Raw genomic sequence first — 22,704 nt, forward strand, 5'->3', positions numbered from 1 at the left:
CCCCTGCTTCCTTTCACAAGCTCTGTGGTTTTAAAATCTTCTTCTTAGTCTCCATTGGCTCCACCAAGCTCATCCTTCCTTCCAGGTAATGATGGACACCTTCTGGTATCTCCCCAGCCTTGTGGGCATGGCTGCCCCTGGGTAAGAGGGAGAGGGGGGGACCCTCCTCTGGGGAAGGGTCACTCTTTCACTTCCTGTAAAAGGACTGAGTCATAGTGTCTCCCCTTCCCTCCACCCTTGTCCCCACCTCAGAGTCTAAACCACTCCCATGTAGGCTCAAAGGGTCCGGGCTAGACTTTGGAAGACCAAAAGTCTGACCAAAGATGCTGGGAGAAGGTTGGGGAGCAGGACCACTGGGGCCTCCTGAGGACATGGCCCCAGGCGTGGGAGGCTCTGGCGGAGCACAGAGATGGCGTTTCTGCCCCTCCCCTTCAAGGCGCACTGTCCTACAAATTCTCTGCCACTGTTATTGATTACTATTATTATTATCATGTTGCTGTATTATTATAGCCATTAATACAATGTCACTATAATTGTTAATGAAACATTATAATAATATTGTTACTACTGACTAGTAGCAGCTAACGCATATTGCTCCCCTGGTCTGCCCAAGTCTTAACCACAGTTCATTAGATTCCATGATCTTACTTAATTCTCATATTAAAGCTGGGAGAGGAGCTGCTGTATTATCCCCGTTTTATAGATGAGGAAACTGAGTCCAAGAAGATGCAGGTAATGCCCGGAACGACAGGGCTAGTAAGTGCTGGAGCTGGGATCTGAGCTCAGGCCCTTCGACTCAAGATCCCGAGCCCTGGGCTGTCCCGGTACCCGGCCCACAGAGGGCGGTCTCTCGGCTTCAGCTTCTGCTCTCTGTGAGAGTGCGCCCCTTGGGAGTAGTGACACAGTGCATCCATCTGTCACCGAACTGCGCTCAGGTATGAGTCCACCAGTCTGTCTCCTCCCGCAGGGAAGGCTGGAGAGAGCATGAGAACCCAGTGGACAGAGGAAGGTGGAAGAGAGGCTTCTGGGGCAGAAATGTGAGCGGCGGGTGGGGAGGTTCTGATGATCCACCTGGAAGGCTGCCCTCCTAGGGGACTCACCTCTAGATGGCTCTCCGCCCTCTGCTCAGGGACAATGCCTGGGATCCAGCACAGCCTCACCTACTCTGAGCTGCAGCATCACTGAACTGATGAGTTCACCTGGACCTGAACTCCTGACCCCAGGAATGCGTTGTCTTTCAAAGAGGTCACAGAAGAGGCAAAGTGGATGATGGATGATGGATACAGACTCAGGGCACAGAGGTTAGAGAAACCCAAGGCCATGCAAACAGGAAGTGCAGAAGCAAGACGCAGACCTGAGCGTCACGAAGAGCATTTTGCTTATCTCTTGCCATCATGGTTGTGTTATCTACTCACTGGGGGCTGGGGTTTAGACGGGGGTGGAAAGTTCCCCAGGCTGGCTCAGGTCCCCAGTTCTGAACACCTAACGCCCCCTCTTTCAACACGGCCACACAGCCTCCTGCAGCACCTCCTTCTGCCGTGGCCAAGCCCTGGGGCGCTTGCCAGAAAATTCAAGATAAGGCACTGGGGGTGGGGGTGAGTTAGTGGGGGAGCGGCAGGGAGGGCAGCTAGCAGAGTCCTCTGACCCTTCCTGCTCAGATGGCAATGAGGGAGGGGACACAGAGAGGTGTCTGCTGTGGGCAGAACCCTGGTCAGTGGTCTGCCTTGGCCACTGTCTTCTGGAATAAGATGCTCTGTTTTGCATTTCCCTTTGGGGAGGTTTAGCTGGTCAGCTAGTCACAGGGTGCATTTTAGGAAGCATCCACAGGCAGCACCTCAAAAACACTGTCACTGTGCAGCTCACTGTAGGAACAAATGCAGAGAGGTGACTCTTGCAAAGCATTCTAGATTACAGCGCGTCTCCTGTGCTTAAACCTGGCAGAGTTCAGCCAAAGACAGCGCCAGGAGAAGGGCATGTGAGTGACCTGCCCTACTCCCCTTGTCCCCACCTTCACCAGATGTCCACTGCTTATCCTCTAAGGAGATGCTGCCAATGACAGTTGCTGCAGGTGAGTACCCAGGGGCCTAACGGGCTGCATGTGCTACCCAGAGCTCCTCCAGCACCTTTGGGGATTCCATGTGCAAATTCTCCAAGCCCCCTTACTTCTCTTTCTAGCCCCTGCAGCTGGCTTTTTAGAGCTGCAGGGGGACCCTAGCTCCTCTTTACCAGCCATGGGTCTGTGGGCAAGTTACTTTTATGTCTCTGGTCTCCATTTCCTCACCTGAGCCTGAGAATAATATCTATCCTTCAGGGTTGCTGTGAAAATTGTGATCATGTATATAAAATGTCTGGCAGAGAGTACGCACTTAATGATATTAATTATTATTATAGACTGCTACCATTTACTGAGCACTAAACCACAGGCTAAGATCTTTCTATGCATAATCTCATTTGAAAAATAAATGACAATTTTTAATAAGATCCTTATTATGTATCTTTTGCCAAACAAAGAGATAGGAAAATGGACTCGAAGACCACTTGCCCATGCAGTAGATTAAAAACGGCCACAAATTCTTTGCAGCTCCACCCAGCAAGAGGTACAATCTATTTTCCTGCACCTGAGAGGGTGGCACTGGGACTTGCTTTGACCAAAAGAATGCAGCAGAAGTGGCACTGTGGAGACCCAAGCCTAGATTTTAAGAGGCATGTCAGTTTCCACGCTCACCTTTTCTGACCAGAGCTGTCACAGGAAGAAGGCTGAGCAAGCCTGCAAGAGTTGTGAGACCCAGCTCTCAGCTGTCACCAACTGCCAGAAATGAAAGCGAGTCATCTGGGGCCAGTTAGTCCCACTCAAGCTGCCAGATGACTGCGGCTGCATGACTGACCCCAGGAGAGATGGGCAGAAGAACCACTCGGCAGAACCCACCCTACACTGCTGACCCACAGAATCATGAGAGTCAAATGGCGACTGTTTTAAGTCACTGGATTTTGGAGTGGTTCCTTACGCCACAGTGGTTAACGGTATAGCCATGGGGTATACACAAGTGGGGCTTCATCCTTTGGGTACCCCTCTCCTTCTGTGAGGTGCTGCTATGGGGCCCACAGAGCTCAGTAGGGAAGTCTGAAAGCCAGTGATGCACCCAGCTTGCCACTCTACAGCCAAAGAAACCAAGACCCAGAGATGTAAAAAGACATCCTGAGGTCACATCATTTGTTGGTGGCAGAGCCAATGACCTTCAGGCCAAGGTTGTGACCACTATGGTACATGTCCTCCAACCCAGTCAACCTGCTGAGTGCCAACTGAGCACATATGAGTTCCATGCCAGGCGGCTGCTAGAGGTTTTAGATACCCTGCAGCAATTCTGTCCCTGGGATGCAGAATATTTGACCCCTTGCACAGATGAGAAAACAGTATGGGAAGAGGACTGGTAAAAAGAGAGGGAAAGGGGAAGGTCTGGAGCCTCTGGCCTTGGGGCCCTTCCGTGTAAGACTTCAGCCCACAGGCCCTGGAGCCAGACTCACATTCAGTCCTTGGCTGGCCATGCTGAGCTGCGGGACTTCTCTGGGGATGCGTCTTCCTCTGGAAAATGGGATCACAATAGTTCCTGCCTGTGACAGCCAATATGAGCTAGCTCCCCGAGAACCAGTCCCCTCCCTCTCCTTGCTAACCGACCCCAGTTCTGGCCTGGGTGCCACATCCTCCCTCAGGAGATGAATCCTGTTTGGTCAAAGCCCATCATGGCTATTCTGCTCCCTTTGGCCACTCACCCCCTTCCCCAGCTTCCCACATAGTCAGAGGTGGCCAACAAGGTATCTGGAAAAACATCTGTTTCCTGATCAAAAGACGGAACCTAAGGGCAGAAAGCCTTTTCCCTATGACCTCCTGCTTTTGAATGGATGAGATAGTTGGAGCTGCAGCCATTATTTTGTAACCATGAGATGACAAACCTGAGGATAAAAGCCACCTTAAAGACGAGGTAACAGAAAGGAGGAAAGAATCTGGGTCTTGAAGACATCACTGAACTGCTAAATTAGCCCTGGACCCCAGACCTCGGATTTCTCACTAGGTAAACAACAGTAACCTTATGACTCAAGCTACCATAGGCTGGGTACCACTTGAAGCTGCAAGCATTCCCGGCCACCCACTGCCTCAAAGGATTACTGGAAGAATTGCCCAGCTGACTCCAGGAGAGTGCCTGCTATATAGCAAGCACCGGATATATGGTGCCTTCCTTCCCCAGCACCCCTACCCGCCTCGGAGCCCCGGCTGTACAGAGCCAGCGTTCCTATCCTCCTGTTCAGGGATGGCCCAGGAGTCAGAAAGGCAACATGGTGAGGAACCAGGCACCCTGACATGGAAAGGTATCCTCATGAGCAGCTCCAAACTTCCAGGCTCAGCCCCGAGGAAAAGGATGCGCTCAAGGTCAGCAGTGACAGAACATGAGGTGACAAGTCCAGGTCCTGGCCCTCCTCTGTCCACCTCCGGGACCCTTGCCTGTGGGCTGCCTAGGGTTATTAGGAATGGAGCAGTTCACACTTATACCCACAGCGAGACCTGCCATGAGCCACTGCTCCCAAAAGCTTTTCCCAATTAACCAGGCCACCCACAAAGCTTGCTGAACCCCCACGTCCTCACTGAACCTTTCTCTCCTAAAGGAGTAAGACTCGTCTAGTGCCTTGTTGAGCTGACATCTGAGTCAGCCGGCTCCTGTTCCCTCTTTATTTTTTCCCTTTTTGTCAGTTCCCCCAATACACTAGACTAGGAACTCACCAAATGCAGAAGAACCCTCCTTCCCCAGTTGTACAAACTGACACATGGCATGTCCACTCTGAGGGTCCAGTTTTCTTTGAAGAGCTAGGATCCCCCATCGCCACTTCCAGAAACAAAAGTGGAGTAGGGGTCAGAGCCCTGGGCTGTGAGGCTGGACACTTGGCATCCCTCCCAGTTCTGACCCTCGTTTGCTATGCCCTTTGACAAGTCACTTCCCCTCTCTGAGCTGGCTTTTCCAGTCTAGTGAGGGAGGGGGGCTGAAGGGTCCAGGATTTCTTTCTTCTAGAAGATTCTCTCCCAGTATCAGTGTGCTGGGGTCTTTCCCAGACCCCAAGAGACTTGCATGAGGGTTAGTTTCATGGATAAATTACTGCAATCCAGAAGGTTCAAATAGGACAGGAGTCCCTCCCTGTCCACCTTCAGCCAGTGTGGGTTTTGGAAAGACCAACTGAATTCAGTCGCAGCTGGGCTAGAATGTGCTTAGGGAGAGAATTACACGGCCATTGCACTCCCCTCCACCTCTCCAAATAAACACAGAAAAACCCACAGCTAAATACACTATAAATGGTTTTGTTTTTGCTCTCCCTTTTTTGGCCTGGACAATCCAGAGCTGTCTGCTTTTCCACTTTTGTTATTTTAAGACTGTTTTCCAGTTGCTTGGAGAAAATTTCCAATCACGCTCTTTAGGGCAGGAGCAGAAGTGGCTGGGTTCGTCCCAGAGACCACGAGTGCAGGGGCTTCCGTGCCCGCAGAGGTCGGGGATCTGGTGGCGGGAGCCCAGTCTGGACACACGTGGTCCACCTTTCCATTACTTATAACGAGGTTGTAGCACGGCACGGAGTGGAGTTTCTCGAACCTGGCTGCACATCAGAAACACCTAGAGAGCCTGGAAAATATGCTGACAGCTGAGCCCCATTCTAAACCAGAGAAATCAGCATTTCTGGGGATGAGGCAAAGACAGCATTTTTTTTTTTTAAGTCTTTGAAAGCAGTTAGTGCGTTCAAATCATGCTCCATCACTTAGTAGCCATATTTCTCAGGGCAGGCTCCTTACATCAGGGCAGAGTTTCCTCATTTATAAAATAGAGCCTGCGCCCTGTTCTGCTGGGCTGTTGGAAAGATGAGAGATGGTACTTGGCACACAGCAGACCTGCTGACTGTATCTTCTTCCCTGGCCCTGGCATGCTGAAGTGGCAGGAAAGTGGCTTCACTGATGTTTTCGCCAAACTAACATTGAACAGAATTGGTATTCCTTGGGCTCACACCAGCGGAAGATGCCTTGAACCACCGATGTGGCTGGTCCACATTGCAACTGAAGTTACTGCAAATCCGGAGCTAACCCTTCACTACAAAAAGCCATCTTACAGGAGATTTCTTTCACCAAAAACCACCTCTTGGCCTAGAAGCAATGGCACTTCAGTAGCAATGAACACACATAGCGCCCAGATCTTGGTTTCTAATATTATTCTCCAATAAAAGGAACAAGGGCTCCTTGGAGAAATGTCTGATTCTAGGACTGGGGCAAGAACTACACAAGACAATCTGGAGCATCTTGTAGTGTAAGAAAGTAAGGAAGTGCCCCCCCTAAACAAAGAAACAAACAAAACACACAGTGATGGGGGAATATGTCAAAGGGACACAGGAGCCAACTGGAAGAGCTCCTGGTGGCCAGAGCTGGAACAATTCGAGCAACAAAATAATTATAGTAGTATTGGATTCTTACTCAAAGTATAAAATAAATATCTATGAGTCCATATCAATATAAGTGCATAATTGAATAAATAAATTAATGGGGGAGAAGAGACAAATCCCTTGTGCCAAAGAATTTCAAATAATTTGTATAGGTGCTCTACCGTCAAGGAGCAGAACATGACTCTCCACTCCCTGATTGTGGGCTGTGCACAGTGACTCCTTCCAAAGACGACCGAGTAGAAGTGGGGAGGAGGGAAGGAGTAACTTTTACAGGGGAGGAACCTGACAGATGGTCAAAGTCAACGTCCACAGTGATAAGTCATGTCGATGGTATGTGCCTTGGAAGTGATGTGAGGAGAATGGCACTTTGCCAATAAGATCCCCAAAACCTATAACCCCTGTCTAACCATCAGACAATTCCCCGTTGAGGGACATTCTACAAAACACCTGACCAGTACTCCTCAAAACTGTCAAGGTCGTCAAAAACAAAGATTAAGTCTGAGAAACTTGCAGCCAAGAGGAGCCTAAGAAGACCTGATGACTAAATGTGACGCAGTGTCCTGGATGGGATCCTGGAACAGAAAGACATTAGGTAAAAGCTGAGGAAATCTGAGTACGTGTGGGTGTGAGTTGTTACCAATGTATCAATATTGGTCCACGATTGTGACAAATGTACTGTACAAACGTTAGATGTTAACAGTCGGAGAAACTGGGAGAGAAGTATATAAGGGAACTCTCTGTACTGTCTTTGCAACTTTTCTGTAAATGGAAAACGTCTAAAATAAAACTAAAAAACAAAAAAGCAAAAAACAACACCCCACTGTTTGGGTACAGATTGAATAAAGGTGGCTTTTGATTACCTTGCTTCCGGATATACACACATCAAAAAAGGGCCAATATGTTCCCAGCACCTTATCAGAGAAGCAGGTTGCAGGAGACGGGGAGTGGTGGACAGAGTGGGATGTGGTCAAGGTCATATAGATATTTGGGACAAAGGGGCTGGATCTCCAGTTTCCTGATCAATGCCCCAGACACCATGAAGCACTCTTTTGCCTTGGTGCCATGAGGGGTAGGTCCAGGTGATCTCTGAAGACCCTCTGAGCTCTCACAGACTGGGGACTACCCAGTGTCTATGTCTTTAAAAACGATGAAGCTATTGCACTGGTGGAATTTCAGACCACCAGTACTGTGGGAGTGATACTATGTGGCAAATGGCCTTCCCAGCATCCCTGAAGATCACACGATGCAGACTCTGCTCTTACTAGCTGTGTGACCACAGGGAAGTGAGTTAACTTCTCTGTGCCTTCCCTTCCTTATGGGGAAATGGAGACACTGATAACATCAGCCAGACAGAAGTCACTGTGAGAATCAATAAGATCATGCAAAGAGCACTCTGGGTAAAAGTTAGCCAATCTTTTTTATCAGAGCATGAGCTTTAGGGCTTTACTTCTGCTTGAAAATACAGAAGCTCACGGAGAGGAGTGGGATACTGGCTACGAGGGCAGAGAACTGAGCAGAAGGTGAATCTGCTCCAATTCTGCTGTCCTCAGGGCTACCCCAGCCCCTGCAGCCCAGAGGGGACAGTGAGTGGGTGACAGTGGGAAGGGCCTGGCTGACCTCCTTCAGTCCATCGGTCTTAACAGTAGCCTATGGTCTCACTTCCAGGATCAGATTCAAGGCTCTGGACACGGGTATCCCTTCAGGACCCAGCCTGAAGCTTTCTGTTTCTTAAACTTTGCCCCTGGATTGTACCTTCTCCTACTCGGGGTGAAGAGGTTTCTGGGCCTCTTGCAGCCACAGAGCCTGGGATTAAGGCTTAAAGCCTTGTGTGACGTGCGCTCGCCTGGAAAGTAAACACAGCCTAGCGGCCTTTGCCTCTCACTGCAGGGAGGCCCTGAGCAACTGGCCCAGCTTGGCCAGCTCCCCAGAACCAGCCCCACCCTCCCTGCTGTCATTCATTCATTTGTTCACATGAACACGTGGAGCCAGACTTGCTCTGAACCCAGGCCTGAGCCAGATGCCGGTGTCACATGGCAATGAATGCAGTGTGGTCCTGCCCTCCAGTGACTCCAGTTTGCTCTTGTGATTCCAGTTTGCTTTCATGCCTCCAGTCATGCTGTCTTCCATCTCCATGTCCCCCGGCCCAGCTCACACCCACCCCTGGGGCTCAGCCTGTGCTGTTCCGTCACCCAGCCTCTCCAAGACCCTCTTAGCTCCCCCATCCCAATCCTGCCTGTCCATCCTGCATGGCCCAGCTCACCATCCGCCTCCTCCAAGAAGTATGCCTGGATCACCCCACCTGGACATGCCCCCTCCCTCCTCCAGGTCACTCACTGTCCTGCCTTTCACACAGCACTTAGACACCCTACCCTCTGCCTTACCATTCACATCTGTGCATGGGGCCCTCACCAGACCCTCTGAGAGGACAGTGGTAAGATCATAGTTTACCCCTCTTTATAAACATGCCTCATGCTTAAACTTGTCTGGTATCAGCTGACCTCAGAAAATTATTTCTTTTTCTCTCCTGCTACTAACCTTCAGTACTTACAGAGGGGTGTGCTTTGGCTTAGTTACGACTGGGATCAAATCCCAGCCCTGTAAACTCACTAGCTGTGTGACCCAGGGCAGGTGACCTCACTCCAGCAGCAGGAGCTGCTGGTGCCCCGCCCACTCGCCTTGGCGCCGTGTCTTTTGAGGGGACTCCAGTCCTACTTCCAACAGCCAGCTTGGCATCTCTTTGCCCATGGGCTGTTCTGGTCAGAGCCAGATCCTGTCCTGTTTAGGGCAGAGAGGAGGTCCTGAAACATGAATCCTCATCCCCCATAGCCTTGAACCAAAGGCTGTCAGGAGCTGGTGGGTGATACCAGCTCCCTCACCCCTCTGGGCGGGATGACTTCAGATGGGTGTTCTACACCAGCTCCCAAAGTGCCCCAGCGGGCGTCAGCTCCACGTGCCCCCAGGAGCAATTTGCATGGAGACACAGCTTTTATTAGTTGCCCTCCCTTCCTTGTCTTATTTCCCCTGCCAGTGCCCCCTGGGGTCGACACCCAAATAAACCACTTGAATTTAAATCCTCATCTAGGGGTCTGCTTCTGGGGAAGCCCAAGCCAGGGCATGCCTCTTAGCCTGTTTCATCTGTAAAATGAGGATAATGGCAGAGTTTGCCTCACAGGATTATTTTAAGGATTAAACAAGATGACATTCATACAATGCTTGGTACAGGGCCTGGCATTAATAAGCATTCGCCACGTGGAACCACGATTGTTATTCTGAGTTGGGCTTATCTTAAACTTTTTGAAGAGAGGGTTGAACCCTTGGACGAAGTGGGCACGACTTACACCCGGCGCAGCCTGCCTTGGAGACCCACCTGCCCCCTCTCGGGATGGGTCCTCGCTGTCTGGTCCTCCATGCTCTACACGCATGTCTGGACGCACCTCTCCTGGTGACCAGGAAAGGTCCGGAAAATGGCCACCTGTCTGCATCACAGCCTTGCACTTGGGCCTGTTTTTCAGCTCCATCCTCCCGGGAAGGATGGGAAGTGAGTCCCCTAGAACCTAACAGGGGAGTGGATGACTGCTGGGGCTGCAGCCTGGGAATGCTGACCGGAACACCTGCTGATGTGAGTCTCTGATTTTATTCTCTATGTAGTTTCATCGTCTGCTCTGAAGCCCTCAATCAGTACAAAACTGAAAGCCTTTAGGTAGGGAGGAATGAAACAACAGGCCTTGCTTTCCTGAGGACTACGGTCTCCTAGCTTCCTCCTTCGAACCCTCTCCCAGGCTGACCCAGGTGCTGAGGTTGGGCTGGGCTGGCCCACAGGGCTCCAGCCCCGGTACCCAGAGGAGGCCTCCCTCAGCCTCAGCAGGGTTCCCCTGGGCCTTCAGGCCTCTATGGTCCCTACTCTCTGGGGTAGGAGCCTCTGTGGGACTTTGCTGGGGTACCATAAGTTCCAGTAATTCCAATTTTCAGGTACAATTGCCAACTTGATGGATTTTATCTAGTCCGAAGTGGATGAGTCCACTAACCACTTGAGCCCCCTGTGTGTAGGGGTTTGGACTATTCCCTAGACACAGTGTAGCAAGACACACCACACTGAAGGTGAGAACAGCAAAAATTGCTAAAAGATGCGATTCCACCTGTGTCACATAAAACGTGCATGTACCACACAGCACGGAAGCTCCCCAACTGCCTGGGTTCAAATGTTAGCTCGGTTCAAATGCTAGCTCGGGCACTTGTCTGCTGTGTCACCTGGCAGGTCAGCTTTGTATCTCAGTCACCTCATCTGTAAAATGGGCATAATTGGAACATCTACCTTGGAGGGCTGCTGTGAGGATAAACTGTGCTAATTCACATGGAGAACTTAGATAGTGCCTGGAACACAGTAAGTTCTTGGTGAATGCTAGCTCTTACAGACGTGGAAGTCTGCATGGAAAAATAATGAACAGATACGCCACACACTTCCAGCAGAAATGACTTCTGAAAGCAGACTGGTGGTTGGTTGCCAGTGGCCAGGAGAAGAAATGGGGAGTAACTGCTTAACGGATGTGGGGTTTTATCTTGGAATGATGAAATGTTTTGGAATTTGACAGAGGTGGTGGTTGTACAATCTTGTGAATGTACAAAATTGTGCACTTAAAAATAGCTAATTTTATGTTATGTGAATTTCATCTCAATTAAAACAAAACACAAAAAAAGATTTCTGGGAAGTAGATTAGGTGAAAAAGAGTTGGTGGGAAAGAAGGGAGGGTAGAGCTCAGTGGTAGAGTACATGTGTAGCATGCATGAGGTCCTGGGTTCAATCGCCAGCACCTCCATTCAAAGAAATAAATGAAAATATAAAACTAATTACCTCACACCAAAAACAAAAAAAAATTTTTTTTGTTAATAAATAAAATTTAAAAAAAAGAGGAGGTGGGAAAGAACTTTATCAGACACTTTACTTCTTATTTTATCTCTTCTGCCCGGCTTGATTTTTTTTTTTATAATAAATACATATATGTATCACTTTTTAAATTAAACAAATTTTTAAAAATTTAATGGAAGTAGCATGTAAGAGAAAATGGGTGGAAAAAAGAGATAAAATGGGTGGAAAAAAAAGAGAAAATGGGTGGTTAGTGGGTGGCATTTGATGAGCTCTGACTCATATTTCATTATCTATATAGCTTCCTCGGTAATGCTTACACTACAGGGAGGAAAATACTATTAATGGCCCCATTTTAATGAGAAAAGTGAGGTTCAGAAAATTTAAGCCATTTCCCAACTCACACATCCTGACTCCAAAAAACCTTTTGATTACATCACACAGCCCCTCATTTCCACATGCAAAATCAGGGGATGTAAAATGATTTCTCAGGTCCCTCTGGCTCTGATACTCTCTAGTCCCCAGATGTCTGGCTGAGCTCTCCAAGGCTCAGTCCTGCCTCTCAGGTGCCCGAATGCTCAGACAGCCCACACCAGCCACACACTCCCAGGCTCTGCTCCTCAAAGCAGAAACCAGCCTTCCCACTGGTCCCTGGCTCCGGAGTTCTGGAAAAAACAGCCTGGTTGAAAAGCTGCAAACATAAGAAAAAGGGGCAAATGGGCAGCTGTCCAGAGGGCAGCTACTTCCCAGGGAGGCTGAGTAGCTCCTTGCAGAGCTGCCCGCCCCTGGCCATGAGGTGGAGAGACCCTGACTCACCCCAGCCGCCTCCCGATGCAGGATTCTGGCTGCCTCCTCCTGGCCCAGACCCAGCTGCAGCCACACCGGGCACGTTTTGACGAGCTTCTCCAGGACGCTGATGCCCCGGCGAGGAAGGCAGTTCTTTGGAGTGACTGGCAGACGAGGCCCCATGTCATCTTCCTCCTCCTCTTCCTGTCCCTCTCCTTTGTCAACATCTGGAATAGGACTGAGAACAGAATCAAATGATCAGCCTGTCCTGCCACCAGCCCGGAGAGGGGTTTACACCAAACGGAGATTCAATTCAACCATGCTTATTTACTCAGCATCTACGTAGCCAGTGGCCCTGTGGGCAATTCAAAAATGAACAAACCATGATCTTCACCTTAAGGAACTTATAATAAAATGAGTGAAATGAGTGAGTCATACACAGAAACAAGCAGCTATAGCACAAGATTGCAATAAATGTAACAGGAGCACACTGCAACGGAAGTAGCTAATTCCAAACCCAGAGTGGACTCAGGAAAATGCCAGCACTTGGGCAGAGCCCTAAAGAGGATTAAAATAATTTTTCTTAATTGAAGTGTAATTTACACCTAGTGAAACGCACTAGTCTTTAGTATACAGATAGACAAATTTTTGCATATGTCTACACCCGTGTAACTACCACCCAGATCAAGACAGAGAGCAGAGCTAACCAATACCATAGTCCCTAGCCACCTGAGTTCTTACAAGTGAGTTGTCTGACCTGAGACGTGCTGTAAGTGTAAAATACAAACACGATTTCAAAGACTTGGTATGAAGAAAAGGACCATAAAATAGTTCATTAATAATATTTTACACTATGTATTGAAGTGATAATTTTTTTATATACTGAGATAAATAAAACATTATTAAAATTAATTTCACCTATTTCTTTTTACTTTTTTAGTGTGGCTACTAGAAAATTTAAAACTATACATGTGGCTTACATTATATTTCTATTAGATGTGCTGATGCAGACATTTCCAGAAGGCTCCCTTCTGCCCCTCCCAGTCTACACTCCCTGTTCCCCAAGATGAGGATGTAACAGGTCAGGGTCCCCAGGGAAAGGCAGAAAATCACAAGACAAAGTAGAGGTCCAGTTTAAGAGATTCCAGACTCTCCCGAACATGCTCACTCCACTTGACCTCCTACACACACTGGCAGGTGAGTTTTGATTCCAGAAAAGGAGGAACAGCATCTTGGTGCCTCAAATCCTGAGTCTGGTGGGCTATGTGGTCTGTTTGCCTTCCACCTGAGGAATGGTATGTCTCAGGGTATCTTCAGGAGTGAAAACCTTAATGAGACAGAAGAGGTAGTTATAAAGCCAGGAAGATGTGGCTGGTCCCTCTCTTTTGCCCTGTGTCCCTGTGATGTTGCACCCAGGGGCACCAGAGATCAGGCTGGCGTTTGCTGTAAGGAGCCTCCTGGGGGGAGGATGAGCTCCGTTAAAGGCACAGAAAAGTGGAACCACTTGCTGGAGTCAGAGGGCAGCAGGACCCAGAAGTCCTGATGAGGGAGCATTTCCTGAAGGGGAGAGGCATGGTCCTGGAGGTTCTCTAGGTGGTGGGGAGACTGAGAAGTGTGGGATGAAACAGGTCCAGCAGTGAAACCAGACTAGGAACATGTGTGGTGATGAGAGATACGGCGACATCACTTTGCTAAAAGTTCCCTCCTCTGACGCCCCCACTCCTAGGCCCTCTGAGAAGCCCTCCCTCTCCCGGATGCTGCATGTGCTGTGGGTTCTTGAGAATTTCCCTTCTGGGTCCACACAGAAGAGTGTTCCAGGTCACCAGGTGGAACTGCAGGCATCATGGGACTGGGATGCAGCAGGGCAGCCCCACAGACGTCCACAGGCTGTGGAATTGGGTCTCATTTGGAGTTTAAAGTCAGGGCGGCCCAGCTGATACTGATGTGACCTCTTCCCAGGCCCTGAAGTGTGGCCCAGCATCTCCTCTGGGGAAGCAGTAAAAACAGCAGAGGCAAGAATTACCCAGAAGAGAAGCATTCTGGGCCTGTTAGTTTTCTCCAACCCCACTTGGAAACACAAAAATATCTTCTGGCACCAAAAGCCTTTATAACCATCCTTAAGCCTTCTCGCTTGGCCCGGGGCCTCCCCAAGAGGCCAACTGGGACTCTAACAGCAGCTGGAGTGTGAGCAATTGGCTCCTATTTCCTCTCTGCCACTAACTAGGCTCAGTTAGTTTAGTTAAGTCCATTGGCAAGTCCGTTCCCTCTTAGGGTCTCAGTTTCTGCATCTATACAATGGGGGAGGGGTGACCTGAGATTCCTTCATTTTCTGAGTGGCCTAGGTAGGACCTAGGCTTTTGGGACAAGGGCCCCCATTTTCTCTCTTAGGGCCAACTGCAATCAAATGGGCTTTGGAAGAAATGAGGAAGTTTGCCTCGAATTCACTCATACTATGAATATTTTCTGAGGGCCTGCAAGCACCAGATGTTATATTAGGCATTGGCTTAGAGCAGAGAACAAAACAGTAAAAAAAAAAAAAAAAAAAAAAAAAGAAAAGAAAAAAGAAAAAGAAAGAAAAACCCCTCATCTCCAGGGAGAGGAGTCAGGCCACAGACAAGGTGAAAGGGTGTCCTGGGATGTTAGGTGGTGCTGGGTGCCGGCCAGGCAGGCAAAGGGCTGGGGCCAAAGAAGCCCTCATTGAAAAGATGACTTTGAGTAAACATCTGGATGCAGACAGCTAGGGAAGGGATTCCAGACACAAGGGCAGCAAAGGCCTGGAGCAGCAGGCCTTGAGTCGCCTGATGCAGGAGGAACCACGAGGAAGCCTGTGGGTGGCAGGAGCCAGGACAGTGATGGAAGAGGAGGTGAGATAGAGGGGGGTGCAGTGGGAGTCCCTGTAAGGCTTCTGGAGCCACTGGAAGAGTTGGCTCTAAATCCTCGTATATAAACACCTTCCCTGGGCTCCCAGCTGGCAGCTTGCCCACACCAGCCCCTGGGTTTCCTCGGCAGGAAGACACAGGCCCATTAAGACCTGGTGGGGCCTGGGTGTGGCCGCTGGGCCCACGGAGAGTCTTTAAGGATCCACAGAGATGAACGTATTTTGCTCCCTCAGCCCCCTGGCAGTCCCACCTTCATCCTGCTGCTTTCAGGGTGACCAACTAGAAACTGCCCTAGGCTCCAGCACCGCGGGAACTGTACCATCTCTCCTCTTGTGATCGTGTCCCTTCCCTAATCTAAAACCTTCAATGGCTCCCACTGCCTAAAGAATTCAGTCAGTCCCTAATACTGTATTCCCTTTCTGAACACCCTCCCCCCACAGCCTCCCCTACAGAGGTCCATCACCCCAGCAGAACCCGTGCTTGCCCACCTGACACGCCTGCTCTAGCTGCTCTCCCTACAGCTCCTTCAGATTCTCCATTATTTCCTCCCAACCTTCTCTCCAACGAGTATGCAAAATTCTATTGGACCAGACATAGAAAGCAAGAACGGTTAAAGAAAAGATGGATAAAGTAGACATATCGAAATTTAAACCTGTGTCCATGAAAACACCTCATGAAGAAAATAAAGACTCAAATCACAGGCTGGGAGAAAATATTTGCAAAGCATACATCTAACAGAGAACAACCAAATTCATTTTGAAAAGGGGCAAAAGATTTGAAGATGCCTCAAAGAAGAAGACATACAGCTGGCCAAGAAGCAGGTGAAAAGTGCTCAGCATCATTAGTCATTAGGGAAATGCAAATTAAAACCACAACGAGATACCACGATACAACCACCAGAACGGAAAATTGAATAGACTGATAACATCTCATGTTGGCAAGGATGCGGAGTAACCAGAACTCTCAGGTTTTACTGGTGATAATGTAAATTGGTCCAACCATTTGGAAAAAGGCAGTTTGTTTGTTTTTTTCATAAAGCTGCATATACAACTACCCTGTGTCTGAGCCATTCCACTCCCAGGTATGCACCCAAGAGAATTGAAAGAGTATATCCACAAAAAGACCTGTACTTAAATGCTCGTATCAGCTCTATTCATAATAGCCCCAAACTGGTCCAGACGTCTATCAATAGGAGAAGGACAAACAGATGGTGGTATATCACACAGTGAAATAACAGTCAGCAATAAAGAGGAACCACTGATACATACAATCCCATGGATTGACCTCAAAAACACTGTGCTGAGTAAAAGGAGGCAGACGCAAAAAAATTCATACTGTATGAAGCTATTTATGTGACGTTCAGATGGTACACTTGGATATGTGTGTTTACATTTCATCATATGTAAATTTTACGCCAAAACAATAAAAAAGAACTAAAAATAAATACCGAACTCTAGTTAATGATATGCATGCTAACATATTGGGGGTTATCCAGAACTTTCTTTGAAATGCATAAGAAAAAGTAAGGTGGATTCATGGACGGATAGAGGAATAGATAGATGCGTAAGAAAGCAAATAAACAAAAACATTAAGGGTGAGTCAGTGGCATATAGATACTGCAAAATTCTTTCAACACCTCTGTATGTTTAGTATTTTTTTTATGGTAACTGTTGGGGATAAAGTTCTCTATTCTTTAAGGCCCTATCAGAAGAAGCCTGCCTGATGTACCACAAGCCCTAGGTTTGAATCCTGGTTGTGTGATCTCTGGCCAGTTACTTTACCTCCCTGGGCTTCAGTTTATTCACCTGTAGAAAAACAACAATAGTCCTTACCTCACAGGGTTATTGTGAAAGTTCAGTGGGACATCCGTCAAGAACTTGGCACGGTGCATATCCTTCAGTAAACGTTAGCTACCGTTTCTGCCTCTTCACCCCGCTAGTTGAAGCTAGTACCGTTCTTCCGCTCTGCGGCCCTCATTTTAGGACTCAGCACACGGGGTTAGACTGGGGCACACATTTGTGTGTTGCACTCATCTTGTACCCAAGACAACATCAGGCCCCAGAGGTTACCCACAAGTTCAAATGCCTGAGAACCACATGGCTGGATGACGTGAGTAAAGAAGTCGTTTTGTGGGGAGCACAGGAAACAAATAACTTGGAGGATGCCTCTTCCATCTTGAGCTCAGCTAATAATGGTGGAAAGACACACAAGACCTGGGGTAATTCCAGAAACCTTCCAGAGGTGAGTCCTGCAGAGGCTTATCTTGGCTGCTCAGACTAGACCACTCAGGAGGCCAAAGGCTCTCAAGATGTTACTTTCCAGGAATTGTCCAAGTCTTTCTGGGTTCTCCTTTCCCTCCAAGTGGGCCAGTGTGGAAGTAACAAGGGCTTGCTCAGGGCCCCCGAGGTGGTGACTTGGCAGGATCAGAGGCTTGGAGAGGAGCCTATAAGTGTCAAAGGCCACAGCAAGATCTAGAAGTTAGAGAAGATGCAGCTGAGGCTGGGGGAGGTTGGAGCCTTGTATCAGGTCACCAGAGCAGCAGAGCCCTGAAGGGACAGTGACCTGGGCACTTGCTCTGACCAGGCCAAAGAAGGGAATGGGGCCAGGCAGTTGTCCCCCAATCCCTGAGTCCTTGCTGACATTGGGCCTCGGGTCACCTGAGCTCCCTGGGTGCCCACCTGCGACTATTACGTGCCGGTGCTAATGCTGGAGCTCTGGGCTGGACTGCTGGGCTCAAGGACGGTGGCAGAGGTGCAAATGGCTTGAGGCGGCACCACGTCAGGCTGTTTCACTGCCGTGATTACTGTTACTAACCAGCGTGGCCACACCAGCTCTAGCTGCCAGGACTGTCACTGAGCCCACACAGCCTCAGATATGTCATCCACTAGCACGGCCGGTCACCCCAACACCCACGTCCTCCCTCTCACCAGCCAAGCTCCAGCCGAGGTCCCTGCAAAGGCAGCCCCAGGGGCCCCAGGTAATTAATGGCACTATTGGCACAAAATAATGAGCTCAGAAACTTTAAAGCAATTCCACCAGAAAGAGCAATCATTTCATTACTAGTTTTCCTTCTGCTTGCTCATGGGGCATAGAGCAATTAAATCTAATCAGTGGTCCTAATGGCCTTCTGATTCTCAGGGCGAGCTGTCCGTGGACACCCAGGCTGCCCTACCCAGATGCAGTGTGGCCAGACACCGGAAACCCGCGCCCTGGGCCTGGACTCGGCATCCTGGCTTATCTGAGGACTTTCTCACCAGCTCCCCAAAGGAAGGAGTGACGTGGCGTGGCGTGGCCATGCTCCCTGGCGTGGTACCTGCATCCGGTAATGGGCCTGTCAAACCTGTGTGAGAAGGAGGGGAAAGCTCTGCTCTGGGCTGGAGAGGCCACCCCAGGGGGTGACTGGATGTAGGGTCCGCTTGGGGTGTGGGGCCCTGGCTGGATGCTGCCTGTTTGGAAGAAGGCACCAAATGTTCCCAGTTCACAAGGGCGCTGGCTTTGGGCTGCTGCGTGGGCCCTGGGAAAAGGCTCAGAAGTTCCAATGCTGCCTCATTGTAAGGAGAACTGAGCCCCCCTTGTGCAGACTTGGCTGGAACCCGGGGGGAGTGTGGGATGGAAGGAGAGGACCAGGAAAAGGCCGTCCCCATCCCACCCACGATCCTGACCTCATGCAGGCGGGGCCCCTAGCTTCAAGACTAAGGGAGTCTATGGGGATAAAGAGGCCAGGTTCCGGGCATAGTGCCAGCGGTGTTACGGATGGCCTCATCACTGTGTACAAGGTGCATAAGGACACAGACAACATGGAGGGGTGGGGTGGGAGGGGCCTGGTAACTCCAGTCAGGGCAGCAACTTGTCTGTTCATCCGTAAGTAGCCCGCACCACACAGTGTCCACTGTGTGGGCACATTCCGTTAACTTAGTCATCCTCACACCTACTCTAGTGGTTTGCATCGTGTCTCCAAAGAGACATGTCCAAATCCTAACACTTGGCACCTGTGAACGTGACCTTACTTGGAAAAAGGATCTTTTTAGGTGTAATTAAGTTAAGGATGACATCATCCTGGATTTAGGGTGGGCCGTAAATTCAGTGAGAGGTGTCCTTATGGAGACATGGAGAGACATAAGAAGGCCATGTGAAGAGGGAGGAAGAGAGTCAAGTTATGATGCCCCAAGCCAAGGACACCAAGGACTGATGACCACCATGGGAAGCTAGGAGAGAGACCTGGAACATGCTCTCTCAGCCTCCAGATGGAACCAACTCTGCTGATGCCTTGATCTTGAGCCTTTGGCCTCCAGTACTGTGAGAAAATACATTTCTATTGTTTTTAGCTGCAAAGTTCAGCCCTAGGAAACGAATACACCTACCCTGTACCTGATAGTTCCATGTAAAGATGAGGACACTGAGGCACAGAGAGGTTAAATAGCTCACTCAAGGTCACACAGCTGAAGTGGCAGAGCTGGAATTCAAACCTGAACAATCTGGATCCAGAGTCTGTGTTGCTAACCTCTACACTATTGTAGTTCCTGGAGAAATTCTAAAAATTTCCCCTGTATATGTATCCTTGCAGTACCTGGCAAAGAGTGTTTAATTATGTTTGTTATCCTATTTGGAATATGCACAAACACACATCAAGACATATAAATAGAAATATACATAGAAACAATTTCCTGAAGGCTACGTAAGTCATCATTAAAGACAGTTATTTCTGAGAAATGCAGGAAGGCATTTCAAATTTTAATGCTACTTATGCATTACTTACATGATTAAAAATCATCTTAAATAAATACATGAAAACATATTTGCTTGTTACCTAAATGCATGCAGGGGGGAGCTCCTGAGCCCATCAGGTATCCCAGCTCTGCACTGACTCACTGAGGGGCTTAGATGCCTAGCACGCTGACCTCCAGGTTCCTCTTCTGTAAAATGGGAAGTATAATCAGCTGAGAGGGTTTGTGTCGGGAGTAAATGAGATGAGGCTGGCAGGCACGGAGAGGACGCTCCGTGTGTGATGATCATCTCTGGAGTGCCCAAGACGAGTAAACCTCTAAGAGCTGTAAGTGGATTGCTGGTGGGCCTCCAGTGCCCACCCTGAGCTTCTGGAAGCCCAAAGCCTTCCTCTCTTTTGAAATGGCCCCTATTTCTCAAGCTGGGACAGGACTGTCCAGAGTCCCGGAGAGGAGTTTTCCCTGTCTCTGACCCTGGAAGCCCCAAGAACCAGCCCCCAGGGTGAGGGGGGACACTCACTCGTTGCTGCCCCCACGTCCCATCCTTTCCCTTCTCCTCCATGAAGACTGCTCCTCAATGAAATGACTCCCTCTGCACAGAGAGGGAAGGACCAGACAACAGGGACAGGCATGTGGGAGGAAGCGGGGATGCTGCAGGGAGAGGCATCAGTCTCTCAGGGGACACCTCTGACTACAAACACAATTAGAGACTTGGCAGTCATTTAGCTCACTCTGCATAGCTCAAAGATGAAGAATTAGGACTCATACAGCCTCAGTCCCAATCCCTGCCACATCCTGGCTGTGTGACCCAGAGCAAGGTATTTAACCTCTATGGGCCTCAGTTTTCTCATCTGTGCAATGGATCTGGGAATACCTGCCAAATGTAATGTACATCAAGCAGCATCTGGCATGTGACAGGTCGTTATTCCAGCTGGGGTAACCACACATGTGATCATGCCCTGTTTCTCCTATGAACACCAGCAACATGAGAAATGGCCTGAGATAGGTGACAGCCCCCTAAAAGCCACCGGAGCACCAAGGGGGTAAAGTGCCCCGTGAGAATGAAAGCAGTTGCACCTGCTCTGAAAACGATCGTCAAAATCTAAAAGAGAAGTGGGTGCTGTAGCCGGGGCCCCAGCAGCCCCACTCCTAGGACACGCACAGGTATAAGAAGACAATTGATAAAGCTGCCGCTGCAGAAGCATTTACAGCGAGAGGAAATGGGAACCACCGATGATAAATAAGCTGTGATTCGTCCACCCTGGACGATCACACAGCTGCCGAAAGCTAGGAACCAACTGCTACACGGCCAAATCCCCAAACTGGGAATTCACTGTACCAGCCTTGTAGCTTCTCTGGGAGCCTGAAATCACGACAAACGAAAAAGCTAACAAGTTTTAAGAGCAAACAAACCAAAAACCCAATGTTGAGTGAAATAAGCCAATTATGAAAGTAATGAAAAAACATTTCTATAAAGTGTTAAAATGTACACAACAGCCCTGTGCCTTGTCTGCAGACAGCCATGCGCCCCAAATTCAGGAAAATGGTGAGCTCTACAAGGGTTGGAAGCAACTGCGATCAGGAAGCCGTGTGAAGGAGGCTTCAGCCAGTTCTGTCAGGATTTATTTATTTTTAAAACATCTGAAGCAAATATGGTAAAAAGATAAGATTTAACAAAGCTGAATTTGGGGTACCTAGGGCACTGCTAGGTTTTTCTCTAGATTTCTCTACCCTTAAAATATTTAATTAAGAAACAAAACAAAACAAAAAGCCCACGTGCACACACCTTCTCCCAAGTTCCCAGAGCACCTGACATGACCAGGCGATAAAGAGTGGGGGGTCTCTGAACCCTAAGCCTATTCCTTCTGCCAGTGCAATTTCCCCTGGGGTGGCCCCTGCTATTTTTTTCTTGGCATTTAAAAGTCAGTTCTGGAGCCTGATGGCCCACATTGAAAGGTAATCAAGATGAGTCCATCCAAAGTATCAGGCCCCAGGGGACTTTTAGGAAAATCCTCTGACAGCTGCCACAAGGTCATCAGAGCGGAAGCCAGAGGTCACTGGGGCTGTTTCTCTCCAGTGTGGCAGCCACAAGACTTGGGCCAAGGAGCAGCAGCTGATGCCAGAGGGAGTGACACCTTGGAGTTCTGACTGCAGATGAAGATGCCAGCGGGATGGGGCGGCAGGCATCTGGGGCTGGGAGAACTCCTCCTGGGGCCCTGGTGTGATGAACAAAGGTGAGCCCCTCACCCATCCTGGGCTCAGTGTCCTCCTTCTAAACAGGGAGACTAAGCCACCGAAGAAAGAGAATTCGTAGTTGGTGGCAAGACAAGAAAATTTAAATGTAAAAATTTTCTTTGCCAGTTTGGGCCCCCTCCCTTCCCTTAAGAGTGTGTTATGCATCTGCATTAACCAGACCTTAGGAGATAACATTCCTTCTCAATCTCATCAAGGGTCACAACTCCTTAGGAGATAACCTTCCTTCTTAATCTCATGTGACCCATGACTCGCCTTGTAGTGTAGATCTGGATTGTGTAAACTGTCAATAATACATCATATGAGTATAGCCCTTTGTCTCCAAAACTTATATACCTGTGCTTTGACCTTTAGAGATTTCTGAAAGACTGTCCCTGGGTTATAATGCTCAGGTTGGCTCAAATAAAATTTTCCACTTCTTTCTAGATCAACTATTGATTAATTTTTCATTGACACCACCTACCTCAAAGGTCATGTGAGGATCAAATGGAACAGTGTAAGGAAAGAATCCAGCCACAGCTGACAATTAAGTGGTAACTCCAAGATGGAGAGCTCAAGGCACTTCATGGAGGAAGCCACCACTCTTTAGACCCTGGGGCAGAGCAGGGAAGGAGTTACCTCTAATGAGGGAGGAGGACCTGGGAACTTTGGGGGTAGGGAAGCCCAAAACCAAGCCCCTCAAAACCAACTTGGTTTATGATTAGCCTCTCTATCCAAAACTTGTTTCCCTTTCTTGCTTTAT

At 49.0% G+C, this 22,704-nt stretch overlaps 1 protein-coding gene across 3 annotated transcripts in view; it reads right to left on the bottom strand.

The window, feature by feature from the left end:
* Positions 1 to 22,704, bottom strand: part of RIN3 (Ras and Rab interactor 3) — a 104,483-nt gene that overhangs the window by 55,524 nt on the left and 26,255 nt on the right. For all 3 annotated transcript variants that reach the window (XR_012507414.1, XM_074365110.1, XM_074365111.1), the window contains exon 2: positions 12,140 to 12,347. Coding sequence is in view for 2 of the 3 variants with exons in the window: in XM_074365110.1 (XP_074221211.1) it covers positions 12,140 to 12,347 (208 nt within the window). In the remaining variant the exon portion in view is untranslated. The remainder of the gene's footprint in view (positions 1 to 12,139; positions 12,348 to 22,704) is intronic.

The sequence above is a fragment of the Camelus bactrianus genome, chromosome 6 (assembly GCF_048773025.1).
Source record: "Camelus bactrianus isolate YW-2024 breed Bactrian camel chromosome 6, ASM4877302v1, whole genome shotgun sequence".
Taxonomy (NCBI): Eukaryota; Metazoa; Chordata; class Mammalia; order Artiodactyla; family Camelidae; genus Camelus; species Camelus bactrianus.